The sequence below is a fragment of the Erpetoichthys calabaricus genome, chromosome 4, assembly GCF_900747795.2.
Source record: "Erpetoichthys calabaricus chromosome 4, fErpCal1.3, whole genome shotgun sequence".
Lineage (NCBI taxonomy): Eukaryota > Metazoa > Chordata > Cladistia > Polypteriformes > Polypteridae > Erpetoichthys > Erpetoichthys calabaricus.
Window position 1 is genome coordinate 11,967,848 of NC_041397.2, and position 25,265 is coordinate 11,993,112.

General features: G+C 41.0%; 1 protein-coding gene across 5 annotated transcripts in view; it reads left to right on the top strand.

Annotated features, from left to right (window-relative positions):
- Positions 1–25,265, top strand: part of naxd (NAD(P)HX dehydratase) — a 108,767-nt gene that overhangs the window by 58,245 nt on the left and 25,257 nt on the right. For all 5 annotated transcript variants that reach the window (XM_028799209.2, XM_028799207.2, XM_028799208.2 and 2 more), the window contains 3 exons: positions 2,210–2,255; positions 2,366–2,454; positions 21,078–21,186. In XM_028799209.2, coding sequence (XP_028655042.1) covers positions 2,210–2,255; positions 2,366–2,454; positions 21,078–21,186 — 244 coding nt within the window. The remainder of the gene's footprint in view (positions 1–2,209; positions 2,256–2,365; positions 2,455–21,077; positions 21,187–25,265) is intronic.

Genomic DNA, 25,265 nt, shown 5'->3' on the forward strand with positions numbered 1-25,265 from the left:
TTTTGTTACTACTTTGACCATTTTCTTGCTTTTGCCTCTGCGAGTTATATCTTCATTTCTTGGGTTTATGTGTTATTTACTCTTCTTTGGATGTGCTTTTCATAACGGAAGGTCCCTGAACATGGGTCATCTTAAAAATGACTCATGTACTGGAAAATGACAGCCTTACTTAAGCAATCAAGACCAAAGGCAGCTGTTAACATCAGGAGGCTTTCAGGTCCACTTTTCCATCCGTTTTATTTTGACAACTGCAAGTGTTAGTGTTAGATCTGTCTTTCAGTACTGACATATGGTATGAAGTAATGGCTTGTTAATGGGGCAGACGGGGTAACTTTCTCTTTTCTGCACTACCCACTACATTTACAGGTGCTGGTCATAAAATTAGAATATCATGACAAAGTTGATTTATTTCAGTAATTCCATTCAAAAAGTGAAACTTGTATATTAGATTCATTCATTACACACAGACGGATGTATTTCAAATGTTTATTTCTTTTAATGTTGATGATTATAACTGACAACTAATGAAAGTCCCAAATTCAGTATCTCGGAAAATTTGAATATTGTGAAAAGGTTCAATATTTAAGACACCTGGTGCCACACTCTAATCAGCTAATTAACTCAAAAGCCTTTAAGTGGTCTCTCCGTCTAGTTCTGTAGGCTACACAATCATGGGGAAGACTGCTGACTTGACAGTTGTCCAAAAGACGACCATTGACACCTTGCACAAGGAGGGCAAGACACAAAAGGTCATTGCTAAAGAGGCTGGCTGTTCACAGAGCTCTGTGTCCAAGCACATTAATAGAGAGGCGAAGGGAAGGACAAGATGTGGTAGAAAAAAGTGGACAAGCAATAGGGATAACCGCACCCTGGAGAGGATTGTGAAACAAAACCCATTGAAAAATGTGGGGGAGATTCACAAAGAGTGGACTGCAGCTGGAGTCAGTGCTTCAAGAACCACCACACACAGACGTATGCAAGACATGGGTTTCAGCTGTCGCATTCCTTGTGTCAAGCCACTCTTGAACAAGAGAGAGCGTCAGAAGCGTCTCGCCTTTGGACTGCTGCTGAGTGGTCCAAAGTTATGTTCTCTGATGAAAGTAAATTTTGCATTTCCTTTGTAAATCAAGGTCCCAGAGTCTGGAGGAAGAGAGGAGAGGCACAGAATCCACGTTGCTTGAGGTCCAGTGTAAAGTTTCCACAGTCAGTGATGGTTTGGGGTGCCATGTCATCTGCTGGTGTTGGTCCATTGTGTTTTCTGAGGTCCAAGGTCAACGCAGCCGTCTACCTGGAAGTTTTAGAGCACTTCATGCTTCCTGATGCTGACGAACTTTATGTAGATGCAGATTTCATTTTCCAACAGGACCTGGCACCTGCACACAGTGCCAAAGCTACCAGTACCTGGTTTAAGGACCATGGTATCCCTGTTCTTGATTGGCCAGCAAACTCGCCTGACCTTAACCCCATAGAAAATCTATGGGGTATTGTAATGAGGAAGATGCAATACGCCAGACCCAACAATTCAGAAGGGCTGAAGGCCACTATCAGAGCAACATGGGCTCTCCTAACACCTGAGCAGTGCCACAGACTGATCGACTCCATGCCACGCCGCATTGCTGCAGTAATCCAGGCCAAAGGAGCCCCAACTAAATATTGAGTGCTGTACATGCTCATACTTTCATGTTCATACCTTTCAGTTGGCCAACATTTCTAAAAATCCTTTGTTTGCATTGGTCTTAACTGATATTCTAATTTTCCGAGATACTGAATTTGGGACTTTCATTAGTTGTCAGTTATAATCATCAACATTAAAAGAAATAAACATTTGAAATACATCAGTCTGTGTGTAATGAATGAATCTAATATACAAGTTTCACTTTTTGAATGGAATTACTGAAACAAATCAACTTTGTCATGATATTCTAATTTTATGACCAGCACCTGTATATTACCAGTTGTAGTCTTTGAATTTGTGCATAACTTCTTGTGTGTTTAATTGTAGTCTTGACGTAACAGTGGATTAGATTATCAAAAAATGTGTGCTGTTTTAGGATCCTATTGCTTTCTTGTTCCTTCAAGTAAAGAAAAAAATTATGCAGTACTTTTTATTAAAACATTACATCAGATAAAAGGCAGCTGTTGAAGATTAACACTTGATAAAATTCCCAATGAGCGTCTCACGTCATGTTTCACCTCCATCTTTTCACAGATACACAGGAGCACCATATTTTGCAGCAATATCTGCACTTAAAGTGGTAGGTACCTCCAGAAGCCATTCATTTTAAAAATGTGCTTTAGTAAAATGTTTTTTTGTTTTCATTTTCTAACTTCTTCTGTTTATTTCTTTTCTTTATGGATTTTCTAGGGTGCAGACTTGTCACATGTTTTTTGTACCAAAGATGCTGCAACTGTTATAAAGTCCTACAGCCCTGAACTCATCGTACATCCAGTTCTGTAAGTTGTGTCTCTGCTTCCTTTTATTAATATGCATCACTCTTTTAGAATTGTAAATGTCCATCTTATGGAGGAAGGATAAAGCTGAAATCTAGTGGATTCAGAAATTGTGCTGACCTCTTCACATTCTGCACCCTTTGAAATTAAATCTACAACATAGTAAAAGGGGTAAGTGTGCCATTTTTCCCCCCATCAGTCTATACTAAATAACCCAGAATGACAAAGTGAAAATATGTTTTCATAGAAGTTCGCAAATTTATTAAAAATCATAAACTGAACTTTCTCATTTGGAGACATATTCAGACCTTTGATTCAGTCGTATTGTACAAGGCACTTTGGCACCAATTCCAGCTTTGAGTCTTCTTGGTTACGACATCCTGCCCACTGTAGGGCTGGTATTAACTCTTTCAGGGCTGATGTTGACTCACCCTTACGTTTTAGTTTGACTCTGTTTGCTAGAAGGAAAGTTACATAGCTTTGTTGATTTGACCTCGATTCCCAATGCATGCACAAGTAGCGAAGAGCAAACAACCTCTAAAATGGCACCGACTGGTGAGAGACTAAAGCGAATGTGCAAAGCAAAATACTCCATGGACATTTTACATAATTTCGTTGAATAGGACTCTGACTTGTCAGACTCTGAGTTTGATGCAAGTGATCTGGAGGTGGCCCTCAAAAACGAAAGTGAGGTACCAGTATCATCTGATCAGTCCCCGGCTGATCGTGGTGATGACTAGAGGTACAAACCATATTGTTGTCACACTGCGACTGCCACCCACCTGCTGTGTGAAGACAGCCAGACAGCTGGCCCACCATGCATTCCTGCTGACCATCAAGGTGCCCCCACATAGTCACTGCCGCCAGAGATGCCGGACATGCGCCAACAACAGCCACAGCACATGGCAAGAGACGTTTTATGTTAACTTATGTGTGAAACTTTTGCTTTGTGAGCTTTTCAGAAAACTGAGTTTTTTGGAAAAAATATTCAGCCTTCAAAGAGTTGAGCAGTGCCTGGTCTTCACCAGACATAGAGTTTGCAGTTCTGCCCAAAGAGTTCAGTTTTTATTGTCGAACCAGGCGATCTTTCTCCTCACAGTGCTTACAGTGTCCTTTGGAAAACTCCCAAGTAGGTTGCCATATGCCTCCCTTGAGAGTGGCGTCCATCAATCATAAAGGCCTGGTTGATATGGAGTACTGCTGAGATGGTAGTTCTTCTGGCAGGTTTTCCCACCTCAGCTGTGTTAGAGAGACCATTGAGTTCTTGACGACCACCTTGACCAAGGCCTTTCTTGCTTGATTACTCAGTTTGGCCAAACAACAAACTCTGGGAAGAGTCCTGGTGCTTCCAAGCTTCTTCCATTTCAAAATTACTGTGGCCAGTGTTCTCCTGTGAACACTCAAAGCTTTAGAAATGGGTTTTATATCCTTGTCCTGAATCTGCGCCTCACCACAATTTTAGCACGGAGGTCCACAGAGAGTTCCTCGGACTTCGTGGTTTGTTTTTTGTCCTGACATGCTGTGTGAGCTGTGTAACCTTCTGTACACAGGTACACGTGTGCTAGGGATGTTCCGATTGATTGGCTGCCAGTCTAAATTGGCCGATTTTTACTTTCTTGTATACAGAGTGTAGAGAATGTATAGGAATCATGAAAAAATTGACCTTGAGATTTTGATGAATCTTGACATTTTAGACCTTCCTGAGTCCGAACATATCATTTTTGAAATCCTGTCTGTCTGTGTGTAAACACGTTTAACTCGAAAACACTTTGACCGCAGTCAATGAAATTTTGTACACCTGCTTTATATCAAAAATAAGGAATCCTGTCAACTTTTGGGCCACTTCTGGCACCTGGAAGTGGTACTTTAACTGAAATACTTTCACGAATTTTCAAGTAAATTTATTGTTATAATTACAGATAGATGATTCAAAATATATATATTGTGATACGCAGCCTGGACACAGACAGACGGACACCATGTTAAAGTCCACCACACGTTTATTTACACTATATGCACAGTCCTTAAATGCACAACCCCAGTGCCGCAGCACCAATCACCCCAATAGTCCAGACCACTGTCCACAATGCCTTCAGTCCGCCTCCTTCTCTCTGCTCTCAGACCTTGTCCTCTTCCACCCGACTCCAGCCCCGAATGAAGGGAGGCGGCCCCTTTTATAGTCACCCGGATGTGCTCCAGGTGGTTCCCGGCAATCTTCCACCAACACGCCCCTGTGTGGCGGAAGTGCCGGTTGTCTCTCCGGAAGCAGTCTGGGTGTCTCATCTCTTTTCCCCCCCCAGCACTTCCTAGTGTGGCAGAAGTGCTGGGGTCTCGAGTCCTCCAGGCATGGAGACGCCCCCTGGCGGTGACCACGGGCCCCTACAGGGTTGAGCTTCCAAGCCCCGTACCCATGGCCCCCAATATAACCAGGGTGGTTGCCCCCTCATGGTCCAGAGGAGGCATGAGCCCTCCTCCTGTCCTGCTGGGTGCCACCCCCAGCCGCGTGCCACAATATTTATAATGATAAAAAGCAAACAGATATGAAATGGGAGAAAAATGACTCAACCGGAGTAAGTATTTTTATTTAAACAACCATCTGAATTTTTTGTATCATGGAAATATAAATGTGTACATGATATTAAAAACTGTATTCAATATAATGCATATTCTTTCAATAACTATTATTTTAATTTGTACATCATCAATTTAATAATAACATGTAAACATTTAACATGCCATGTAAATATAAAGATGTAATGGGAACTATAAATTGCTACGTCCCCATCATCTTCCTGGTAATACATTTAATCTTTTTTATTATTATTATTAAATGTAGCTAAATGCAGTTTTACCTCTAGAAATTTATTGCAACAAATATTATATAATACTGACACTTTTTTTTTTTTTTTTAATGTCTTTTGGTGACTATAACAACAATCATAAAAAACTTCCGCCACAGTTTTTGACCTCTCGAAGTGCAAAAATATCATTTTAATAGATAGACAGATAGATAGATAGATACTTTATTAATCCCAGTATGAAGTTTGATTATAAATAGAGGTAAATGTTTGTGTATTGTTATTATCAATTAGTTATGATGAGAAACAGAGATATGATATTTGAAAAATATTGTGCAGCTGGAAGTGGTTCTGATGAACTTTCCCGCAATCTCCATATACAAGAAAGTCGAGGGGAGCACACGCCTGATTTTTACTAAAAAAGACTCGACTGATAAATTGGCCGATCACAAACAGTATTTTCAGCCCCTGCTTTTCTAAGCATCATGGTAATTTAGTTGTAGTGCTCCTTTATGCAAGATATTATTGTTTTAACAGAGAGCGAGAGAATGGATTATTAACCTTTATGTTTAACAAAGTGGAGTAATAAACTGAATATGGGAATCGGAGAATTTCTGAATTAATTAAAGTAGCTTTTCTTGCCTTGCTATTGTGTCCTTTAAATTAAAACGGACACCGTTCTGAGTTTCAACAGTGAGCTGTTTTTTAAATGCAGCAGCCTTCATTTTTAATTGGGGAAAAAAAAAAATAAATCAAATTTGAAATTGCTGCTTAGTAAACAATAGGTTTTCTTAAAGATTTGTACCATGTTTATTATTTGTGTAACTAAAATGGTAATCCATATTTATAATTAAACCTCAAGAATTGGGAATGTCTGGCAGATACACTGAAGAAAAAAAACACTTGTTAAATATAGTGTGTGTGTGTATATAATATATATATATATATGTATGTATGTATGTATGTATATATATATATATATATATATATATATATATATATATATATATATATGTGTATGTATATATATATATATGTGTATGTATATATATAATATATGTGTATGTATATATATAATATATGTATAATACACATACATACATTTATACATGCAGCCTTCAACTTTTGGTGGTCTATGTGAGTTAGAAGCTGCAGGGCGACTATTTCATTTTTCCTTTAAGATTTATCGTAATGGCATTCTTTATGTAAAATGGGTGTTGAAGGTCATCCCGTGAGACGATTACGGTTTACACACATCCTCTCAAGTGGTCGCGGGCAATATATATATATATATATATATATATATATATATATATCCATCCATCCATCCATTGTCTCCCGCTTATCCGAGGTCGGGTCGCGGGGGCAGCAGCTTGAGCAGAGATGCCCAGACTTCCCTCTCCCCGGCCACTTCTTCTAGCTCTTCCGGGAGAATCCCAAGGCGTTCCCAGGCCAGTCGAGAGACATAGTCCCTCCAGCGTGTCCTGGGTCTTCCCCGGGGCCTCCTCCCGGTTGGACGTGCCCGGAACACCTCACCAGGGAGGCGTCCAGGAGGCATCCTGATCAGATGCCCGAGCCACCTCATCTGACTCCTCTCGATGCGGAGGAGCAGCGGCTCTACTCTGAGCCCCTCCCGGATGACCGAGCTTCTCACCCTATCTTTAAGGGAAAGCCCAGACACCCTGCAGAGGAAACTCATTTCAGCCGCTTGTATTCGCGATCTCGTTCTTTCGGTCACTACCCATAGTTCATGACCATAGATGAGGGTAGGAACATAGATCGACCGGTAAATTGAGAGCTTCGCCTTGCGGCTCAGCTCCTTTTTCACCACGACAGACCGATGCAATGCCCGCATTACTGCGGATGCCGCACCGATCCGCCTGTCGATCTCACGCTCCATTCTTCCCTCACTCGTGAACAAGACCCCGAGATACTTGAACTCCTCCACTTGGGGCAGGATCTCGCTACCAACCCTGAGAGGGCACTCCACCCTTTTCCGGCTGAGGACCATGGTCTCGGATTTGGAGGTGCTGATTCTCATCCCAGCCGCTTCACACTCGGCTGCGAACCGATCCAGAGAGAGCTGAAGATCACGGCCTGATGAAGCAAACAGGACAACATCATCTGCAAAAAGCAGTGACCCAATCCTGAGCCCACCAAACCGGACCCCCTCAACACCCTGGCTGCGCCTAGAAATTCTGTCCATAAAAGTTATGAACAGAATCGGTGACAAAGGGCAGCCCTGGCGGAGTCCAACTCTCACTGGAAACGGGTTCGACGTACTGCCGGCAATGCGGACCAAGCTCTGGCACCGATCGTACAGGGACTGAACAGCCCTTATCAGGGGGGCCGGTACCCCATACTCTCGAGTACCCCCCACAGGATTCCCCGAGGGACACAGTCGAATGCCTTTTCTAAGTCCACAAAACACATATATAAATACAGTGGTGTGAAAAACTATTTGCCCCCTTCCTGATTTCTTATTCTTTTGCATGTTTGTCACACAAAATGTTTCTGATCATCAAACACATTTAACCATTAGTCAAATATAACACAAGTAAACACAAAATGCAGTTTGTAAATGGTGGTTTTTATTATTTAGGGAGAAAAAAAAAAATCCAAACCTACATGGCCCTGTGTGAAAAAGTAATTGCCCCCTGAACCTAATAACTGGTTGGGCCACCCTTAGCAGCAATAACTGCAATCAAGCGTTTGCGATAACTTGCAATGAGTCTTTTACAGCGCTCTGGAGGAATTTTGGCCCACTCATCTTTGCAAAATTGTTGTAATTCAGCTTTATTTGAGGGTTTTCTAGCATGAACCGCCTTTTTAAGGTCATGCCATAGCATCTCAATTGGATTCAGGTCAGGACTTTGACTAGGCCACTCCAAAGTCTTCATTTTGTTTTTCTTCAGCCATTCAGAGGTAGATTTGCTGGTGTGTTTTGGGTCATTGTCCTGTTGCAGCACCCAAGATCGCTTCAGCTTGAGTTGACGAACAGATGGCCGGACATTCTCCTTCAGGATTTTTTTGTAGACAGTAGAATTCATGGTTCCATCTATCACAGCAAGCCTTCCAGGTCCTGAAGCAGCAAAACAACCCCAGACCATCACACTACCACCACCATATTTTACTGTTGGTATGATGTTCTTTTTCTGAAATGCTGTGTTCCTTTTACGCCAGATGTAACAGGACATTTGCCTTCCAAAAAGTTCAACTTTTGACTCCTCAGTCCACAAGGTATTTTCCCAAAAGTCTTGGCAATCATTGAGATGTTTCTTAGCAAAATTGAGACGAGCCCTAATGTTCTTTTTGCTTAACAGTGGTTTGCGTCTTGGAAATCTGCCATGCAGGCCGTTTTTGCCCAGTCTCTTTCTTATGGTGTAGTCGTGAACACTGACCTTAATTGAGGCAAGTGAGGCCTGCAGTTCTTTAGACGTTGTCCTGGGGTCTTTTGTGACCTCTCGGATGAGTCGTCTCTGCGCTCTTGGGGTAATTTTGGTCGGCCGGCCACTCCTGGGAAGGTTCACCACTGTTCCATGTTTTTACCATTTGTGGATAATGGCTCTCACTGTGGTTCGCTGGAGTCCCAAAGCTTTAGAAATGGCTTTATAACCTTTACCAGACTGATAGATCTCAATTACTTCTGTTCTCATTTGTTCCTGAATTTCTTTGGATCTTGGCATGATGTCTAGCTTTTGAGGTGCTTTTGGTCTACTTCTCTGTGTCAGGCAGCTCCTATTTAAGTGATTTCTTGATTGAAACAGGTGTGGCAGTAATCAGGCCTGGGGGTGGCTACGGAAATTGAACTCAGGTGTGTTACACCACAGTTAGGTTATTTTTTAACAAGGGGGCAATTACTTTTTCACACAGGGCCATGTAGGTTTGGATTTTTTTTCTCCCTAAATAATAAACACCATCATTTAAAAACTGCATTTTGTGTTTACTTGTGTTATATTTGACTAATGGTTAAATGTGTTTGATGATCTGAAACATTTTGTGTGACAAACATGCAAAAGAATAAGAAATCAGGAAGGGGGCAAATAGTTTTTCACACCACTGTATATATATATATATATATATAATATATATATATATATATATAATATATATAAATACAAAATATATATAAAATAAAAATATATCAAATGATATAATAAAAATCGTATATCATATTCTAATCAAAATGAATATAGTATTTTGCTTCATATTTCAACTATATTTCACCCAGCCTCAACCACTGGTCCTAGAAACATGACATTTGGAGGATACGTTCCTTTTATGACGTAGGCACTCACTAAGAGAGGATTTTTTCAACTTCTGCCCCTGAGGCGGTGAAAAGGCAAAAGTATATTTTTTACAAATTTGATCATCATACATTATAAAGTAATAATTTTTTGAGAAAATCTAACAAGCAACTTTAATAAACAATTATTGATGAAATTTGAAATATGAAAAATTCAATAAAAAAAGATTAATCTTGATAATAAAAAGTATAAAAGGACCCTTATGGAAACGATGCAATCAAATATGATTTAGTACATATAACCAGAAATATAAAGACCTGATATATTTTCAAATATTAAAAATATACTATGTGAACTTGAAATTACGAGAAACATTTTCTTTTATACCATGTGTATTCTACAGTAGGTAAATATTTTTGTACATATTTTATTAGAGTATGTATTGTAAGGATATTTTATCTATTGTATTTTTATGGACACTGAACAATAAGCCTACACAATTTAATTTTGTTAATAAAAAAATAGAAGTTAACACCTGTGGTCTATAGTTTAATAATATAAATACCAAAGTTAACACTTTAATATATGACATAACAGATCTATGTGTCTGGTTATGTAGGATCTTAGTGTAAAAAGTTTTTTAAAGGGACAAAGGAAAGAAAATCTGAATCAGTCGATCAAGTAACATGAAATCAGTGATCGGTCTCGGCTTTTAAAAACCTGACGTGAGCATCCCTAACATGTGCCCTTCTAAACGATGTCCAATCAGTCCAGTTTGCCACAGGTGGACCTGAGTGAATTTTGAGTACCACAGCAAAGGTTCTAAATTATTATTGGAATAAGAGATTTCAGTTTTTGATTTTTAATAAATTTAAAAACCTTTCTGAAAACGTTTTCACTTTGCCATTAGGTTATTGCGTATAGATTGGTAGGCCAAAAATGAAGGGGGTTTAAAACACTTTTTGGATCTTTTGTATGGGAAATATATAAGGTCATGCAAAAAGTGCTTTTCTAGTGTGTTTTCTTTATTTCATGAAGTCTTTAAAGATTAACCTCATCAAAGAGGTGGGATGTATTAGCCTTTAAATGTCTTAATCCACTGAAATCTGTTCAGATACACTGAATATCATGGAAATGATGCTACTCAGTCCTCACCTTGACTTTTGTTCCTGGATAAATTTATCATATTAGACTGACCAGCTCTTTTAGGCCGGGTATACATGGAGACTTTTCCTTTTGTGTTGTGATCAGGTGCCTTCTCTCATTTAACATCTCACTTGTACTGATAGCTGATTGTAAGTACAGTGCATCCGGAAAGTATTCACAGCGCATCACTTTTTCCACATTTTGTTCTGTTACACCCTTATTCCAAAATGGATTAAATTCATTTTTTCCCTCAGAATTCTACACACAACACCCCATAATGACAACGTGAAAAAAGTTTACTTGAGGTTTTTGCAAATTTATTAAAAATAAAAAAATTGAGAAAGCACATGTACAGAAGTATTCACAGCCTTTGCCATGAAGCTCCAAATTGAGCTCAGGTGCATCCTGTTTCCCCTGATCATCCTTGAGATGTTTCTGCAGCTTCATTGGAGTCCACCTGTGGTAAATTCAGTTGACTGGACATGATTTGGAAAGGCACACACCTGTCTATATAAGGTCCCACAGTTGACAGTTCATGTCAGAGCACAAACCAAGCATGGAGTCAAAGGAATTGTCTGTAGACCTCAGAGACAGGATTGTCTTGAGGCACATATCTGTGGAAGGTTACAGAAACATTTCTGCTGCTTTGAAGGTCCCAATGAGCCCAGTGGCCTCCATCATCCGTAAGTGGAAGAAGTTCGAAACCACCAGGACTCTTCCTAGAGCTGGCCGGCCATCTAAACTGAGAGATCGGGGGAGAAGGGCCTTAATCAGGGAGGTGACCAAGAACCCGATGGTCACTCTGTCAGAGCTCCAGAGGTCCTCTGTGGAGAGAGGAGAACCTTCCAGAAGGACAACCATCTCTGCAGCAATCCACCAATCAGGCCTGTATGGTAGAGTGGCCAGACGGAAGCCACTCCTTCGTAAAAGGCACATGGCAGCCCGCCTGGAGTTTGCCAAAAGGCACCTGAAGGACTCTCAGACCATGAGAAAGAAAATTCTCTGGTCTGATGAGACAAAGATTAAACTCTTTGGTGTGAATGCCAGGCATCACGTTTGGAGGAAACCAGGCACCGCTCATCACCAGGCCAATACCATCCGTACAGTGAAGCATGGTGGTGGCAGCATCATACTGTGGGGATGTTTTTCAACGGCAGGGACTGGGAGACTAGTCAGGATAAAGGGAAAGATGACTGCAGCAATGTACAGAGACATCCTGGATGAAAACCTGCTCCAGAGCGCTCTTGACCTCAGACTGGGGTGATGGTTCATCTTTCAGCAGGACAACGACCCTAAGCACACAGCCAAGATATCAAAGGAGTGGCCTCAGGACAACTCTGTGAATGTCCTTGAGTGGCCCAGCCAGAGCCCAGACTTGAATCTGATTGAACATCTCTGGAGAGATCTTAAAATGGCTGTGCACCGACGCTTCCCATCCAACCTGATGGAGCTTGAGAGGTGCTGCAAAGAGGAATGGGCAAAACTGGCCAAGGATAGGTGTGCCAAGCTTGTGGCATCATATTCAACAAGACTTGAGGCTGGAATTGCTGCCAAAGGTGCATCAACAAAGTATTGAGCAAAGGCTGTGAATACTTATGGACGTGGGATTTCTCAGTTTTTTTATTTTTAATAAATTTGCAAAAACATCAAGTAAACTTTTTTCACGTTGTCATTATGGGGTGTTGTGTGTGGAATTCTGAGGAAAAAAATGAATTGAATCCATTTTGGAATAAGGCTGTAACATAACAAAAGGTGGAAAAAGTGATGCGCTGGGAATACTTTCCGGATGCACTGTAGGTATACACTTTGCAATTTTACAGGCTCGTGAACGGCAGGAAACAATTTGAAGAACTCTGCACGATTACGTGGTGAGGCTTTAAGGTAACCATGCGATTTGACACTGAACAGTGACCTGATTTTTCACTGTCTGTGTTTTTATGTTAGACTAGATAGATAGATACTTTATTAATCCCAAGGGGAAATTCACAATAGAAAAGAGAAGAATAAAAGTAGAAAAATAAAGTCGTACACGGAGCTGCTGAAAAGGCTGCCACTCTCGGCGGCGCCTGAGTCACAGTATATGACTAAATGTACAGTAGCTTAGCTCGGTATCCGTATTTGCTTTATTACCATGAATCTTATGACTAGCGGACTGTATAACTAATGCTAATCTGTTGTCACAAACATGCAGTTCTACCTGGAATTTGTAGCTGTAGGCCCTTGTCCCCTTTTAGATCTTCTTTGAAAGTCATGTCATATTTCTTGGACAGAATATCATATAGGGGGTGGTTTTCTTGACGGATCAGTCCGTCCTCTTTCCCATACGTTCACAAATGTTTTGTTGCTGTTCTTGCAAAAAGTATAAATATGGGGCCACTTCCTGTTTGTCAATAAAAATGGAAATGCTGAATAGGACCACCTACACCTGATGAACTCGGGCTGAAAGTGCCTACAGTTTTTTTGTTTTGACATGTTACTAAACTTTTGGGAGTCCGTATGCCACTTGGAACACATCTCATGCATTGTGAGTTTCAACTTTACAACTTTCAACCACTTCCTTGTGGTTCTGTGCCAAATTTAAAAAAAAATATATTGGATGTCTGTAAGTCTACTTAAAATTGCTTAAATATACGCTCATCCCGAGTGACATTGGAATGTTTGCTTCTCTACAAAGTGCTTCTAGGAATTTTCTTCTAGGAAGTGGTGCTTTTTCTTTTTTTTTTTTTTTGATTGGTTGATGTGTTATAGAGACTGCAATGAATGAGAGCCCGGTCTTTATGATCTTCTGTCTGTCGCTCTTATCTCTTCACATACTCAGTCATTTTTAATTTAAATCTGAGTGTTTGTTAGTTTAGCATATGATTAACTGAACAGTGCCCATGTACATGGTGTTTTGAATTCTATTAACCAGGTAACTTTGATTTTGCATTAATGTCGCCACTTTCCGATCAATCGGACTGCGTCTGCTGTTCTCTATAGGGACGTTGTAATTATTGCACTTTAACAGGTGCATACACTCGACATTCTTGAACTTTGTTCCATTTGAGTTCATTGTCTCTGACAAAGCGAGATTGTTTGCTCTGCCGCAATTTCCCCAAAAATTAGGTTAATTCTTGTCACCTCTAAGACCATCACTCACCTGAGATCAGTTTATCACTCACGCCCCGAATTTCTGAATCGAGTCAAGCTGGCTCCAAAGTGTGAGCATGTATTTGAGGTGAGAGTTATTCGTCATTTGTCAGAAAGCATTGTGTCAACAGAGTCACTCTAGTAACAACACTGGAGATTTAAATAATTGTTAAATCACAGAAACTGAGTGAGTTCAAACTGGTATTACTCTAAAATACGTGTATTTTTTAAAAAAAATATTGTTACATACATCAATTCTGGAAAATAGTCTTGTGCACGACATTGAAGTACATTTAAATTAAGCCATGCTTTTGAATTGAGGCCCCTACTAACTCCCAATGTCCAGTTTAGATAGATAGATAGATGTGAAAGGCACTATATAATAATGTGGAAGCTGGCCCGGACACAGACAGGCAGACAGCGATGGTTCAACCCACACACGTTTATTATACATAATTTCTATTTACAGTGAAGCACACAACCCCAAATAACTCCCCCAAAAGTCCAAGCCTTTATCCAATGCCTTTTTCTTCAGGCCGCCTCCACTCCTCTCCAACAAGACTTGGTCCCCTCCTCACCCGACTCCAGCCCTCGAATGAAGGGAGACGGCCCCTTTTATCCCCTCCCGGATGTGCTGCAGGTGCCTCCCGATTAGCTTCCGATTAGAAGCACTCCGGGTGTCCCTGGTGGTCTTCCCCCCAGCACTTCCGGGTGTGGCAGAAGTGCTGAGGGCCAGGGCTCTTCAGGCATTGGGGCGCCCCCCCTGGTGGTGACCACAGGCGCCTATAGGATTGAGCTTCCATGCTCGGTTCCCGTGGTCCCCAAAGACACCAGGGCGGTCGCCCCCTTGTGGTCTGAAGGAGGTGCAATCCCTCCTCTGGTTCTTCTGGGCATCCCAGCTGGGTGCCACCCCGAGCCGCTTGCCACAATAGATAGATATGAAAGGCACTATAAAATAGACAGGCAGACAGACAAATAGACTGACAGATGTACTTTATTTGTCCCCAAGGAGACATGGCTATGGCCATACCTCAAGATGTAATATGGCGTAATCATAACATAGCAGCAGTGGCAAATTTACAGTTCACAGGGCACTACGGTCAGAACTCTGTGTTAATTCATTTTCCACCACTTATGTGAAACATGGCTGCTGGAGCAACAGTCTTAGCAGTGAGGCCTAAACATTCTTTTTCCCCTAAACACATTTGCCAACACTTGGAACCGCATACTCTCCCAGCACTCTCTGAATTAATTATTATTATTATTATTAGACATTTTTATCTAGGGAGATTTACAATATTTGAGATACAGCAGCTCTTTAAATAAATGAATACATAAATATATATATATAATATATATACACCCACTATGGTTCGAGCACACAACAGAATGAATAAAAAGGAAGAAAATGTAAAAAAAAAAAAAAAAAGAAAACTTTTGCCTTGGCAGTCCCAGTCCCAGTGAGACATTATACAGAAGTGTTGCTGTTGGCATAAATGATCCCCAGTCATGTTTCTTGACGCACTTCTGCTGAATAATTCACTCACTGACAGTCCTCAATGTTGGTATGTCACAGAGAGAATGTGCACAATTGTTTATAAAGGCACTCGGTTTTGTTCTAATTCCGTTTAATTGGCTTTCTAATTTGGTGGACCTCTCTTGAAGTGATGTGACCAGCCCAGCCCACTACAATGTAGAAAATCACTCTGGCCATGACTGAGTTGTAGAAGATGTGAAGCATGTCACTTCCCACATTAAACAAATACACTGTTCTAATTTCTTACATACGGTGGACCGGGTTCAGAACACAGAGGAGCTGTCATTGATGCAGACCCCCAAAGTGCTTTTAATTAGTCCGGAGTCCTGTCTTTAATTTAAAAACTTGTTTGAGCAGTTATGAGCATATGACGGTAACACAAGTTATGTGACTTTTTTTTTTTTTTTTCTCCAAGGACTCGGCGACCACTACAAATATTATAAATAACCAGTAATGGCATATCATGCAGTGAATACACTCGACTTGACCATTCCTAGTCTTCATCCTCTTTCTCTGTATGTTTAGCATTCGTTTGCTGAGAGGTTGATGTGCTTGCTGCTTCCTGAGCAGCTCTTGTTTTCTCCACCCTAGCGGCCCGCTTCTTCTCGACTTTCTTCGGCATCTTTTTGCATTAAAACTAATTAAGTCAGTGTTTGTGTTGCAATTACTTAGTACGTTGTCTTTAATTTTTCACTTAAGCTGGCACTTAAGTCTTCAATCTGCCTTAAGAATGATTTAAGATATGAAGAGGTAGTGGAAGTGACCGCGAAGGTGCTAGGGATAGATGCAAAGAGCATACAACTAGACTAGTCATACGCTGAAATATTGAATCAGTAACATATCAGTTACCATTTAAGTGTTAAGCACTGTACTGTATGTTGTTAAATTAATATGTATAAAGTAAATAACTAAAAATGGGAATACTTTGTTGGATAAAACCATTAGTTAATAAAAAGGATGTCTTTATCTTGAATCCAGGATTCTTCCACTCCCTCTGTATATCAAAACACTTCTTCACACCAGGCCCCTGCTAATCTTATTGATGGTTTTCTAGATTTCAGCCGATTTAAGGAGACCCTTGGGATGGCGTGGAGTAGAGTTAGCTGCACATTACCAATGATTTTCCTATACGTGAATTTCCCCTTGGGATTAATAAAGTATCTATCTATCTATCTATCTACCTACCTACCTATCTGCCTGCCGGCCGCCCATAGGGAATGATTACTTTTTTCATGATTTCAAAGTGAATTCAACTGTCTGTTGATATATATATATATATATATATATATATATAATAAATGTAATATACATACATACATACACTCACCGGCCACTTTATTAGGTACACCTGTTCAACTGTTTCTTAATACAAATATTTAATCAGCCAATCACAAGGCAGCAACTCAGCTCGGCATGTAGACCTTGTCAAGATGACCTGCTGAAGTTCAAACTGAGCGTCAGAACGGGGAAGAAAGCTGAATGTGGCATGGTTGTTGGTGCCAGATGGGGGGTCATAGTATTTCAGAAACTGCTGAACTATTGGGATTTTCACGCACAATCATCTCTAGGGTTTTACAGAGAATGCTTTGAAAAAGAGAAAATATCCAGTGTGTGGCAGTTCTCTGTGTAAAATTGTCTTGTTTATGCTTGAGATCAGAGGAGAATGGCCAGACTTGTTCGAGCTGATTGAAAGACAATAACTCAAATAACCACTCATTACAAGCATGGGCTTAACCAAAATTGGACAATAGAAGACTGGAGAAAACATTGCCTGGTCTGACAAGTCTCGATTTCTCCTGCGATTTTCGTATGGTAGGGTCAGAATTCGGCATCCTCAACATGAAAGCATGGATCCATCCTGCCTTATAACCATTGTTCAGGCTGGAGGCGGTGTAACGTTGTGGGGGATATTTTTTTGGTATAAGCCTACCTGAGTATTGTTCCTGACCATGTCCATCCCTTTATGACCGCAGTGTCCCCATCTTCTGATGGTGCTTCCAGTAGGATAATTCACCATGTCAAAAGGCTCAGATCATTTCAAACTGGTTTCTTGAACATGACAATGAGTTCACTGGACTCAAAAGGCCTCCACACTCAACAGATCTCAATCCAGTTGAGCACCTTTTGGATGTGCTGGAATGGGAGATTCTCATCATGGATGTGCAGTCGACAAATCTGCAGCAACTGTGTGATTCTATCATGTCAATATGGACTAAAATCACTGAGGAATATCTACAGCACCTTGTTGAATCTGTGCCACGAAAAATTCTGGCAGTTCTAAAGGCAAACGGGGGTCCAACCCAGTACTAGCAAGGAGTACCAAATAAAGTGGCTGGGCTCTGTGTGTGTGTGTGTGTGTGTGTGTATGTGTGTAATATATATACAGTAATCCCTCCTCTATCGCGGGGGTTGCATACCAGACCCCTCCGCGAAAGGTGAAAATCCACAAAGTAGAAACCATATGTTTATAGGGTTATTTTTGTATTGTCATGCTTGGGTCACAGATTTGCACAGAAACACAGGAGGTTGTAGAGAGACAGGAACGTTATTCAAACACTGCAAACAAACATTTGTCTCTTTTTCAAAAGTTTAAACTGTGCTCCATGACAAGACAGAGATGACAGTTCCGTCTCACAATTAAAAGAATGCAAACATATCTTCCTCTTCAAAGGAGTGCGTGTCAGGAGCAGAGAATGTCAGAGAGATATTGAGAAAAGCAAACAATCAAAAATCAATAGGGCTGTTTGGGCTTTTAAGTATGCGAAGCACCGCCGGACAAAGCAGCTGCAAGGATGTACAATGTAAAGGTAGTCTTTCAGCATTTTTTAGAGGAGCGTCCGTATCCTCTAGGCCAGTGTGCGAACAGCCCCTCTGCTCACACCACCTCCGTCAGGATCAGAGAATGTCAGAGCAAGAGAGAGAGAGAAAGAAAAGCAAACAATCAAAAATCAATACGTGCCGTTCGAGCTTTTAAGTATGCAAAGCACCGTGCGGGAAGCATGTCGCTTGACAAAGCAGCTGCACAGAAGGGAGCAATGTGAAGGTAATCTTTCAGCATTTTTAGACGAGCGTCCGTATCGTCTAGGTGTGCGAACAGCCCCCCCTGCTCACACCCCCTCCGTCAGGAGCAGAGAATGTCAGAGCAAGAGAGAGAGAGAAAGAAAAGCAAACAATCAAAAATCAATAGGGCTGTTTGATCTTTTAAGTATGTGAAGCACAGTGCGGGAAGCATATCGCTTGACAAAGCAGCCATATGTTAGCCCAGCAAGGAAGAGAGCAATGTGAAGGTAATCTTTCAGCGTTTTTTGAGGAGCAGCCGTATCCTCTAGGGGTGCGAGCAGCCCCTCTGCTCACAATATATTTGAGGAGTTTTATTTAATACGTAATATGCGCTGTGGTTGGGTAGCTTCTCAGCCATCTGCCAATAGCGTCCCTTGTATGAAATCAACTGGGCAAACCAACTGAGGAAGCATGTACCAGAAATTAAAAGACCCATTGTCCGCAGAAATCCGCGAACCAGCAAAAAATCTGCAATTATATATTTAAATATGCTTACATATAAAATCCGCGATAGAATGAAGCTGCGAAAGTCGAAGTGCGATATAGTGAGGGATTACATATATATATATATATATTCATTGGTCTGAATTGCAATTTGAATTGTTACCTACCAGGTAATGCTTGTGGTTGGTTGGCCAGTGGGCAAACATTTGCCTCATTCTCTCAGTTGTGAGAAACAGATCATAAGTACTGTATGTGATTCAGTCCCTGCCAAATAATACAAAGAGTACACGACACGTGTTTTGCCCTAATTGAGGCCCCCTTAGGTGTACACACCTTCCCCTTATGGGCGCTGATGTCCAAGGTTTGATCTCAAATATTCATATATATATATATATATATATATATATATGTATATTGTGGAACATGACCCGGACACAGACAGGCAGACACGTTTAAATCGCCCCACACACGTTTATTTACAAGGTGCTCCATATTTACAATTAAGTGCTCACAGTTCCCAAAGTCCTGGCCACAACACAATGCCTTCTCTTCAGGCCGCCTCCTCGTCTCTCCTCCCAGACCTTGTCCTCTCTTTACTCCCGACTCAAGTCACCGTATGAAGGGAGGCGGCCCCTTTTATATGCTCCAGGAAGCACACCGGGTGTCCCTGCTCCTCTTCCCCCCCCCCAGCACTTCCGGGTTTGGTGGAAGTGCTGAGGTCCAGGGCTCCCAAGGCACTGGGCGCCCCCTGGCGGTGACCATGGGCCCCTACAGGGTTGAGCTTCAAAGCTCTCTACCCATGGCCCCCATAGCAACCGGGATGGTCACCCCCACGTGGTCTGGGGAAGGCATAAGCCCTCTTCTTGTCCTCCGGGGCGTCCCGGCCGGGTCGCCCCACCAGCCACCTGCGACAAATATATATATAGAGAGAGAGAGTAATGTGCCCAGGAAGATTATGGGTTCACTTCCCGGTTCCTCCCTGTGTGGATAGCGCTTTGAGTACTGTGAAAAGCGCTATATAAATGTAATGAATTATTATTATCATTATTATTATTTACTGCTAATCGAGTTGAGGTACTTTGTACTTAAGGCCTAGGGTAAATGTCTGTGTCATTCAAAATGATGGGGCATCACAAACATTTTTAGTAATAAAATGCATTGCCTTTGTCCTACCGACAGATGGTGCATCACAAACATTAACGCTGCTTTCATGAATGCCATTCCAAATGACATAACAGACACACATGCATTGCATGATGCACTGCAAACATTAATGCTGAAGTCAATGTTGATTACAGCAGGGTAATAATGTTCTAGAAATTGCTAAAACCATCCGCAGTTACATAAAATGTTTTGTTCTGAGACCCTGTAAAATAATATTTTTTCTACCTCTTGGGGGACCCTTGAAGATTTGTTTTCGTGGACGCTGCTCCACATGGCTAATTCTTATTCATTTAGTCTGCACCACCTTTTTTAAATTCTTAGACTACCACTAGCAGCTATTGCAAACTGGTACAATCTGGGATTCTCCTTGGTGAAACAAGCTCACTTAGAAAAGGGAAAACATATCCTGCAGCGATCCTGATCAGTTAGACAACCCACTGTGACCCATTCATGAATCAACAATGGCAACCTGGATCGTGACCCAGTGGTTGATAAACCCTGCCTTGCACTGAGCCTGTGGGTGCTGAGACTTAGATTGGTTTGTGCTGCTCCACACTGTCAGTTAAAGTATGGCAACCGGTGACCCACAGAGCCTTATTTTCAATGACCTGTACACTTTGTAACCGACTTGGAGCCACATGGCTGATCCTAAATGTATCTGTATGTCGGCACATGACTGTACTTATACATACAATTATCTCTATACAGTTATATTGGCTTTTGACTTGCTTATATGTGAAGTTATCCTGTAACGTGTGCTATTTCCATATTATAACATATAAAGGATATTTGAAGTATTTGTTGATTTGTTTACAGCAATTACATATGCAGAATGGGTTAATGCCATTGGTCCCATGTAACCCTGCGATGCTGCTGTTCTCATGTAACTGATTATCATTTTCTTTTCCTCATAAGCCTGTGATAATTTTCCAGACTAAGAAGAATAATTGTGATAAACATATATTGAATTGAGATTTCAAAACTACAAACTTGATTTTTTTTCCCCTCTTTTTGTAGATGTTGTGCAAGCTTCTTATTTGCACACCATCTGAAGTGCTGTAAGCAGTTAACAGTTTGACTTTGCTATCTCTTCTCCTGTAGAGACGCCCCTAATGCTGTTGATGAAGTTGACAAGTGGCTATCTCGGCTTCATACGATAGTAGTAGGCCCGGGATTAGGCCGCGATGAACAGCTACTTGAAAATGCCAAGGTAATGTCATCTCATCTTAGTGTTAGAGTGTCAAAGTAAAAACCGCCCACGGCTCCTTTAAAGGCCACACGAAAACTTAAGTCGCTGTCTTGCTGTATACGCTGACTGGAAGTGAATGTAGTTTGGGGCCATTTTTGATGGACTGAAATCATAAGTTGTGTATCTTTATATAAATTAAGAATGTTTACACAGTAGGAGATTTCTTTATTCCAAAAATTGATATTTTAAGATAAAATAAAATAGGCATTGTTGTATGAATGAGATGTTAAAGGGGCTCATGTCTACTGCATTCCGTTACTAACTTTTCCATTCTGCTTGGTCTGCCATTTCTAAATCTCAAGACCACTCAAAACCTGTACAGTAAACTATAGATAAAATGCAAAATTCAGAATGTCTAGAGTCTTGGCCAAAGTCTAAAGTACAGGATGGGCCATTTATATGGACACACCTTAATAAAATGGGAATGGTTGGTGATATTAACTTCCTGTTTGTGGCACATTAGTATATGTGAGGGGGGGAAACTTTTCAAGATGGGTGGTGACCATGGTGGCCATTTTAAAGTCGGCCATTTTGGATCCAACTTTTGTTTTTTCAATAGGAAGAGGGTCATGTGACACATCAAACTTATTGGGAATTTCACAAGAAAAACAATGGTGTGCTTGGTTTTAACGTAACTTTATTCTTTCATGAGTTATTTACACGTTTCTGACCACTTATAAAATGTGTTCAATGTGCTGCCCATTGTGTTGGATTGTCAATGCAACCCTCTTCTCCCACTCTTCACACACTGATAGCAACACCGCAGGAGAAATGCTAGCACAGGCTTCCAGTATCCATAGTTTCAGGTGCTGCACATCTCGTATCTTCACAGCATAGACAATTGCCTTCAGATGACCCCAAAGATAAAAGTCTAAGGGGGTCAGATCGGGAGACCTTGGGGGCCATTCAACTGGCCCACGACGACCAATCCACTTTCCAGGAAACTGTTCATCTAGGAATGCTCGGACCTGACACATTGAACACATTTTATAAGTGGTCAGAAACTTGTAAATAACTCATGAAAGAATAAAGTTACGTTAAAACCAAGCACACCATTGTTTTTCTTGTGAAATTCCCAATAAGGTTGATGTGTCACATGACCCTCTTCCTATTGAAAAAACAAAAGTTGGATCCAAAATGGCCGACTTCAAAATGGCCACCACCCATCTTGAAAAGTTTCCCCCCTCACATATACTAATGTGCCACAAACAGGAAGTTAATATCACCAACCATTCCCATTTTATTAAGGTGTATCCATATAAATGGCCCACCCTGTAGATCAGTCTGAGGTGGAAAGGTGAATAAACAGCTGCAGGCTATAAAGCAGCAATAGACCGTGCCCAAACATGAATATTGGAATATGGATTTTGACCATTTTAAAGAGATTGTTATTGATCACTGTGAATAAAATATTGAATGCATATGGAGAAATGATGCGGACGAACGTGAGTGTGTAGGGTCATGCAGTAATGGCAGGAACACAACTTTACCACACAAATTAATAACCTAGAGAAGAATTTTTTATTAAACTCAAACTTTGTGGTAAAATTCATGTATTGTGAGTATCCTGGTGAAATAAGGAGGAAAACAACATGACTGTCTTGTGTCTAATAAATTTCAAAGTATCCTGAAGCAAGTTAGTTGATAATTCATGAATTCTGTATGAAAGAGAGCTATCTGTAATACCTGGCTCGCTGCACTACCATGATAAGGTAAAATTTTTCTTCCTTGCAAGAAAAGATGATCAGAATTCAGAAGTTTAGCCTGATGGGAGAGCTGAATGTCTAGGATCAGTGGTAGCCCAAGATGGAGAATCCACACTAAGTTTGTAGTATGGATAGAACAATTGGAAGAAGGCATTTTTTCAAAAGAATTAAGGTGAAGGTTAAAGGTCAAGTTTTTAAGACAGTGGTAAGGGCAGCAATGATATATGGAGCCGAGACAAGAACAGTAAAGGGAAGCACAGGAGAAGAAGTTAGATATGGCATAAATGAGAATGTTGAGATGGACAGCATAAAAAAATTAGACAATCGGAGGTACAACAAAACTGGGAAAGATATCTAAGAAAGCACATGAAGGTTGGTTGAAGTGGTATGGACAAGGAATATATTAGCAAAAGACTGGTGGGAACGGAAGTCCAGGGGAAGAGAATCAATGGAGGCCTAAGCGGAGGTAGAATAGATATTTGTTGTTTTTTCAAATACAGTGCCCTCCATAATGCTGAAATGGGTGGGGGGGGACAATGTGTGAAAAGTGTTGTGTGACCGAAATGTTTGCAAATCCCTTTGAATGAATGTCTGCCGTGTTCACTTTAATTATGTCAGAATTGTGTGATTTGCAATTTTAAAGTGTGGAGCAGGAGGGGAACTCAAGGAAAAATGGGGGTTTGTCCCAAACATTATGGAGGGCACTGTATTTTTGCCTCTTTCATCTTTAGATACTCTGTATTTTTAATTCTTTATCAAATTAATATCTTGTATATTAGGCCTGTAAAAATGTATTTTTTATTATTTGTATATTATTATCTATTACTTAGCAAGAAATAGGACATAATAGTAGTGTAGCTCTCATGACTTTGAGGGGCATTAGAAACTATCTGGATTAATAGCACAGAGTTTGTATTTGTTTGAATGTTCCATGTTACGAAACACAATAAAAGGAGAATTGTAACAGCCCACCCACACCGGCAGCTACCCTACCAAAACTATTGACTTGGCTACTGAGGCTTCTCAAGATAACAACAAGCCCGTACTCCTTACAAATAGTCCTTTTTCACCCAAACGACAAAATGACAGGCACTACAAGTCAGCAGTGTAAAATCAAGTGCAGATATACTGACAGTGGATAAATATCTACAAGGACAGACAAATTCTCAGTCCATACAAATAAAAGGCAAAGCCCTCACCGACTCCTCACTAATTCTCCCACTTTCCATATAGGTGGGAAGCTGAAATTTAGTGTGCGCATTCCTTGCAGTGCACTTACAAAAGTTAGGTATGTTTCATGTCCTATCGCAACACCCAAGGGGGGGGGGAAACACCTGTACCCCCTAAACTGTATATATAGATAGGGGAAACCCCTCCTCACTATTTCTGCGACTTCCAATATATGTAGGAATCCCAAATTTCTCATGCCCATCCTTTACACTGTAATTACAAACATTAAGTATGTTTCATTTCGCGCATAACAAACTTTCAAAAATAACATCGTCTTTTTGGCGGTTCTCACCATTATGCCGTAAGGAACTTTCGGAACTGACCTCTCCTTTTGGCGGTTTCATTCCTTATTTCAGTTAACAGATGATTTATTTCACAGCAGAGACGCACAATGGCCGCCCCGGTCCCCCTTCCTTTTTCTGCACGGCTGCTGTCCGTGGTTGGCTCCCTGCCTATACACATTAACGACATCCCGCGCTCATGTGCCTCCTCACTCGCTTCCTTACTTTCCTCAGCTGTTCGTCGTGCTCACTGCTCCCTTCTTCTTTAGTCCACCACTTCAAGCCTGTTATTGTTCACCTTGCTTCACGTCTTCCTGCTGGTGACTCCTGCCTTTTTCATTTCGTTTCTTCACACTCTTAAACCTCTGGGCAGGCCTTCGCATACTCTACTTTTGAAAGTCGGCCCACCAATTATGTTACTATGAAACTTATAACCACCAAAACTTTGTAACAGCACCAGGCTTGAGATCAAATCTCTGCACAAGAACCTCATTGAGATTGGATTTATTCCTCACATCCCTCTCTTACCTTCTGACCTCCCATTCCAATTCAAACGCCTCCAATTTCCAGTAAGGGTCTGCTTGGCTATGACAATAAATAAGTCACAGGGCCAGACTCTAAAAAAGGTCGCCATTGACTTGACACAAGATTGCTTCTCCCGTGGCCAACTGCACGTTGCATGCTCAAGAGTAAGCTCAGCAGACAGCTTGGTCATTTTACAGCCCAAGGGCAGAACTGCAAACGTTGCTTACAAAGAGATCCTTACATCCTAAAATGTGCATTTCTCATACACAACATTTACAATCATGAATGAAACTCTTGA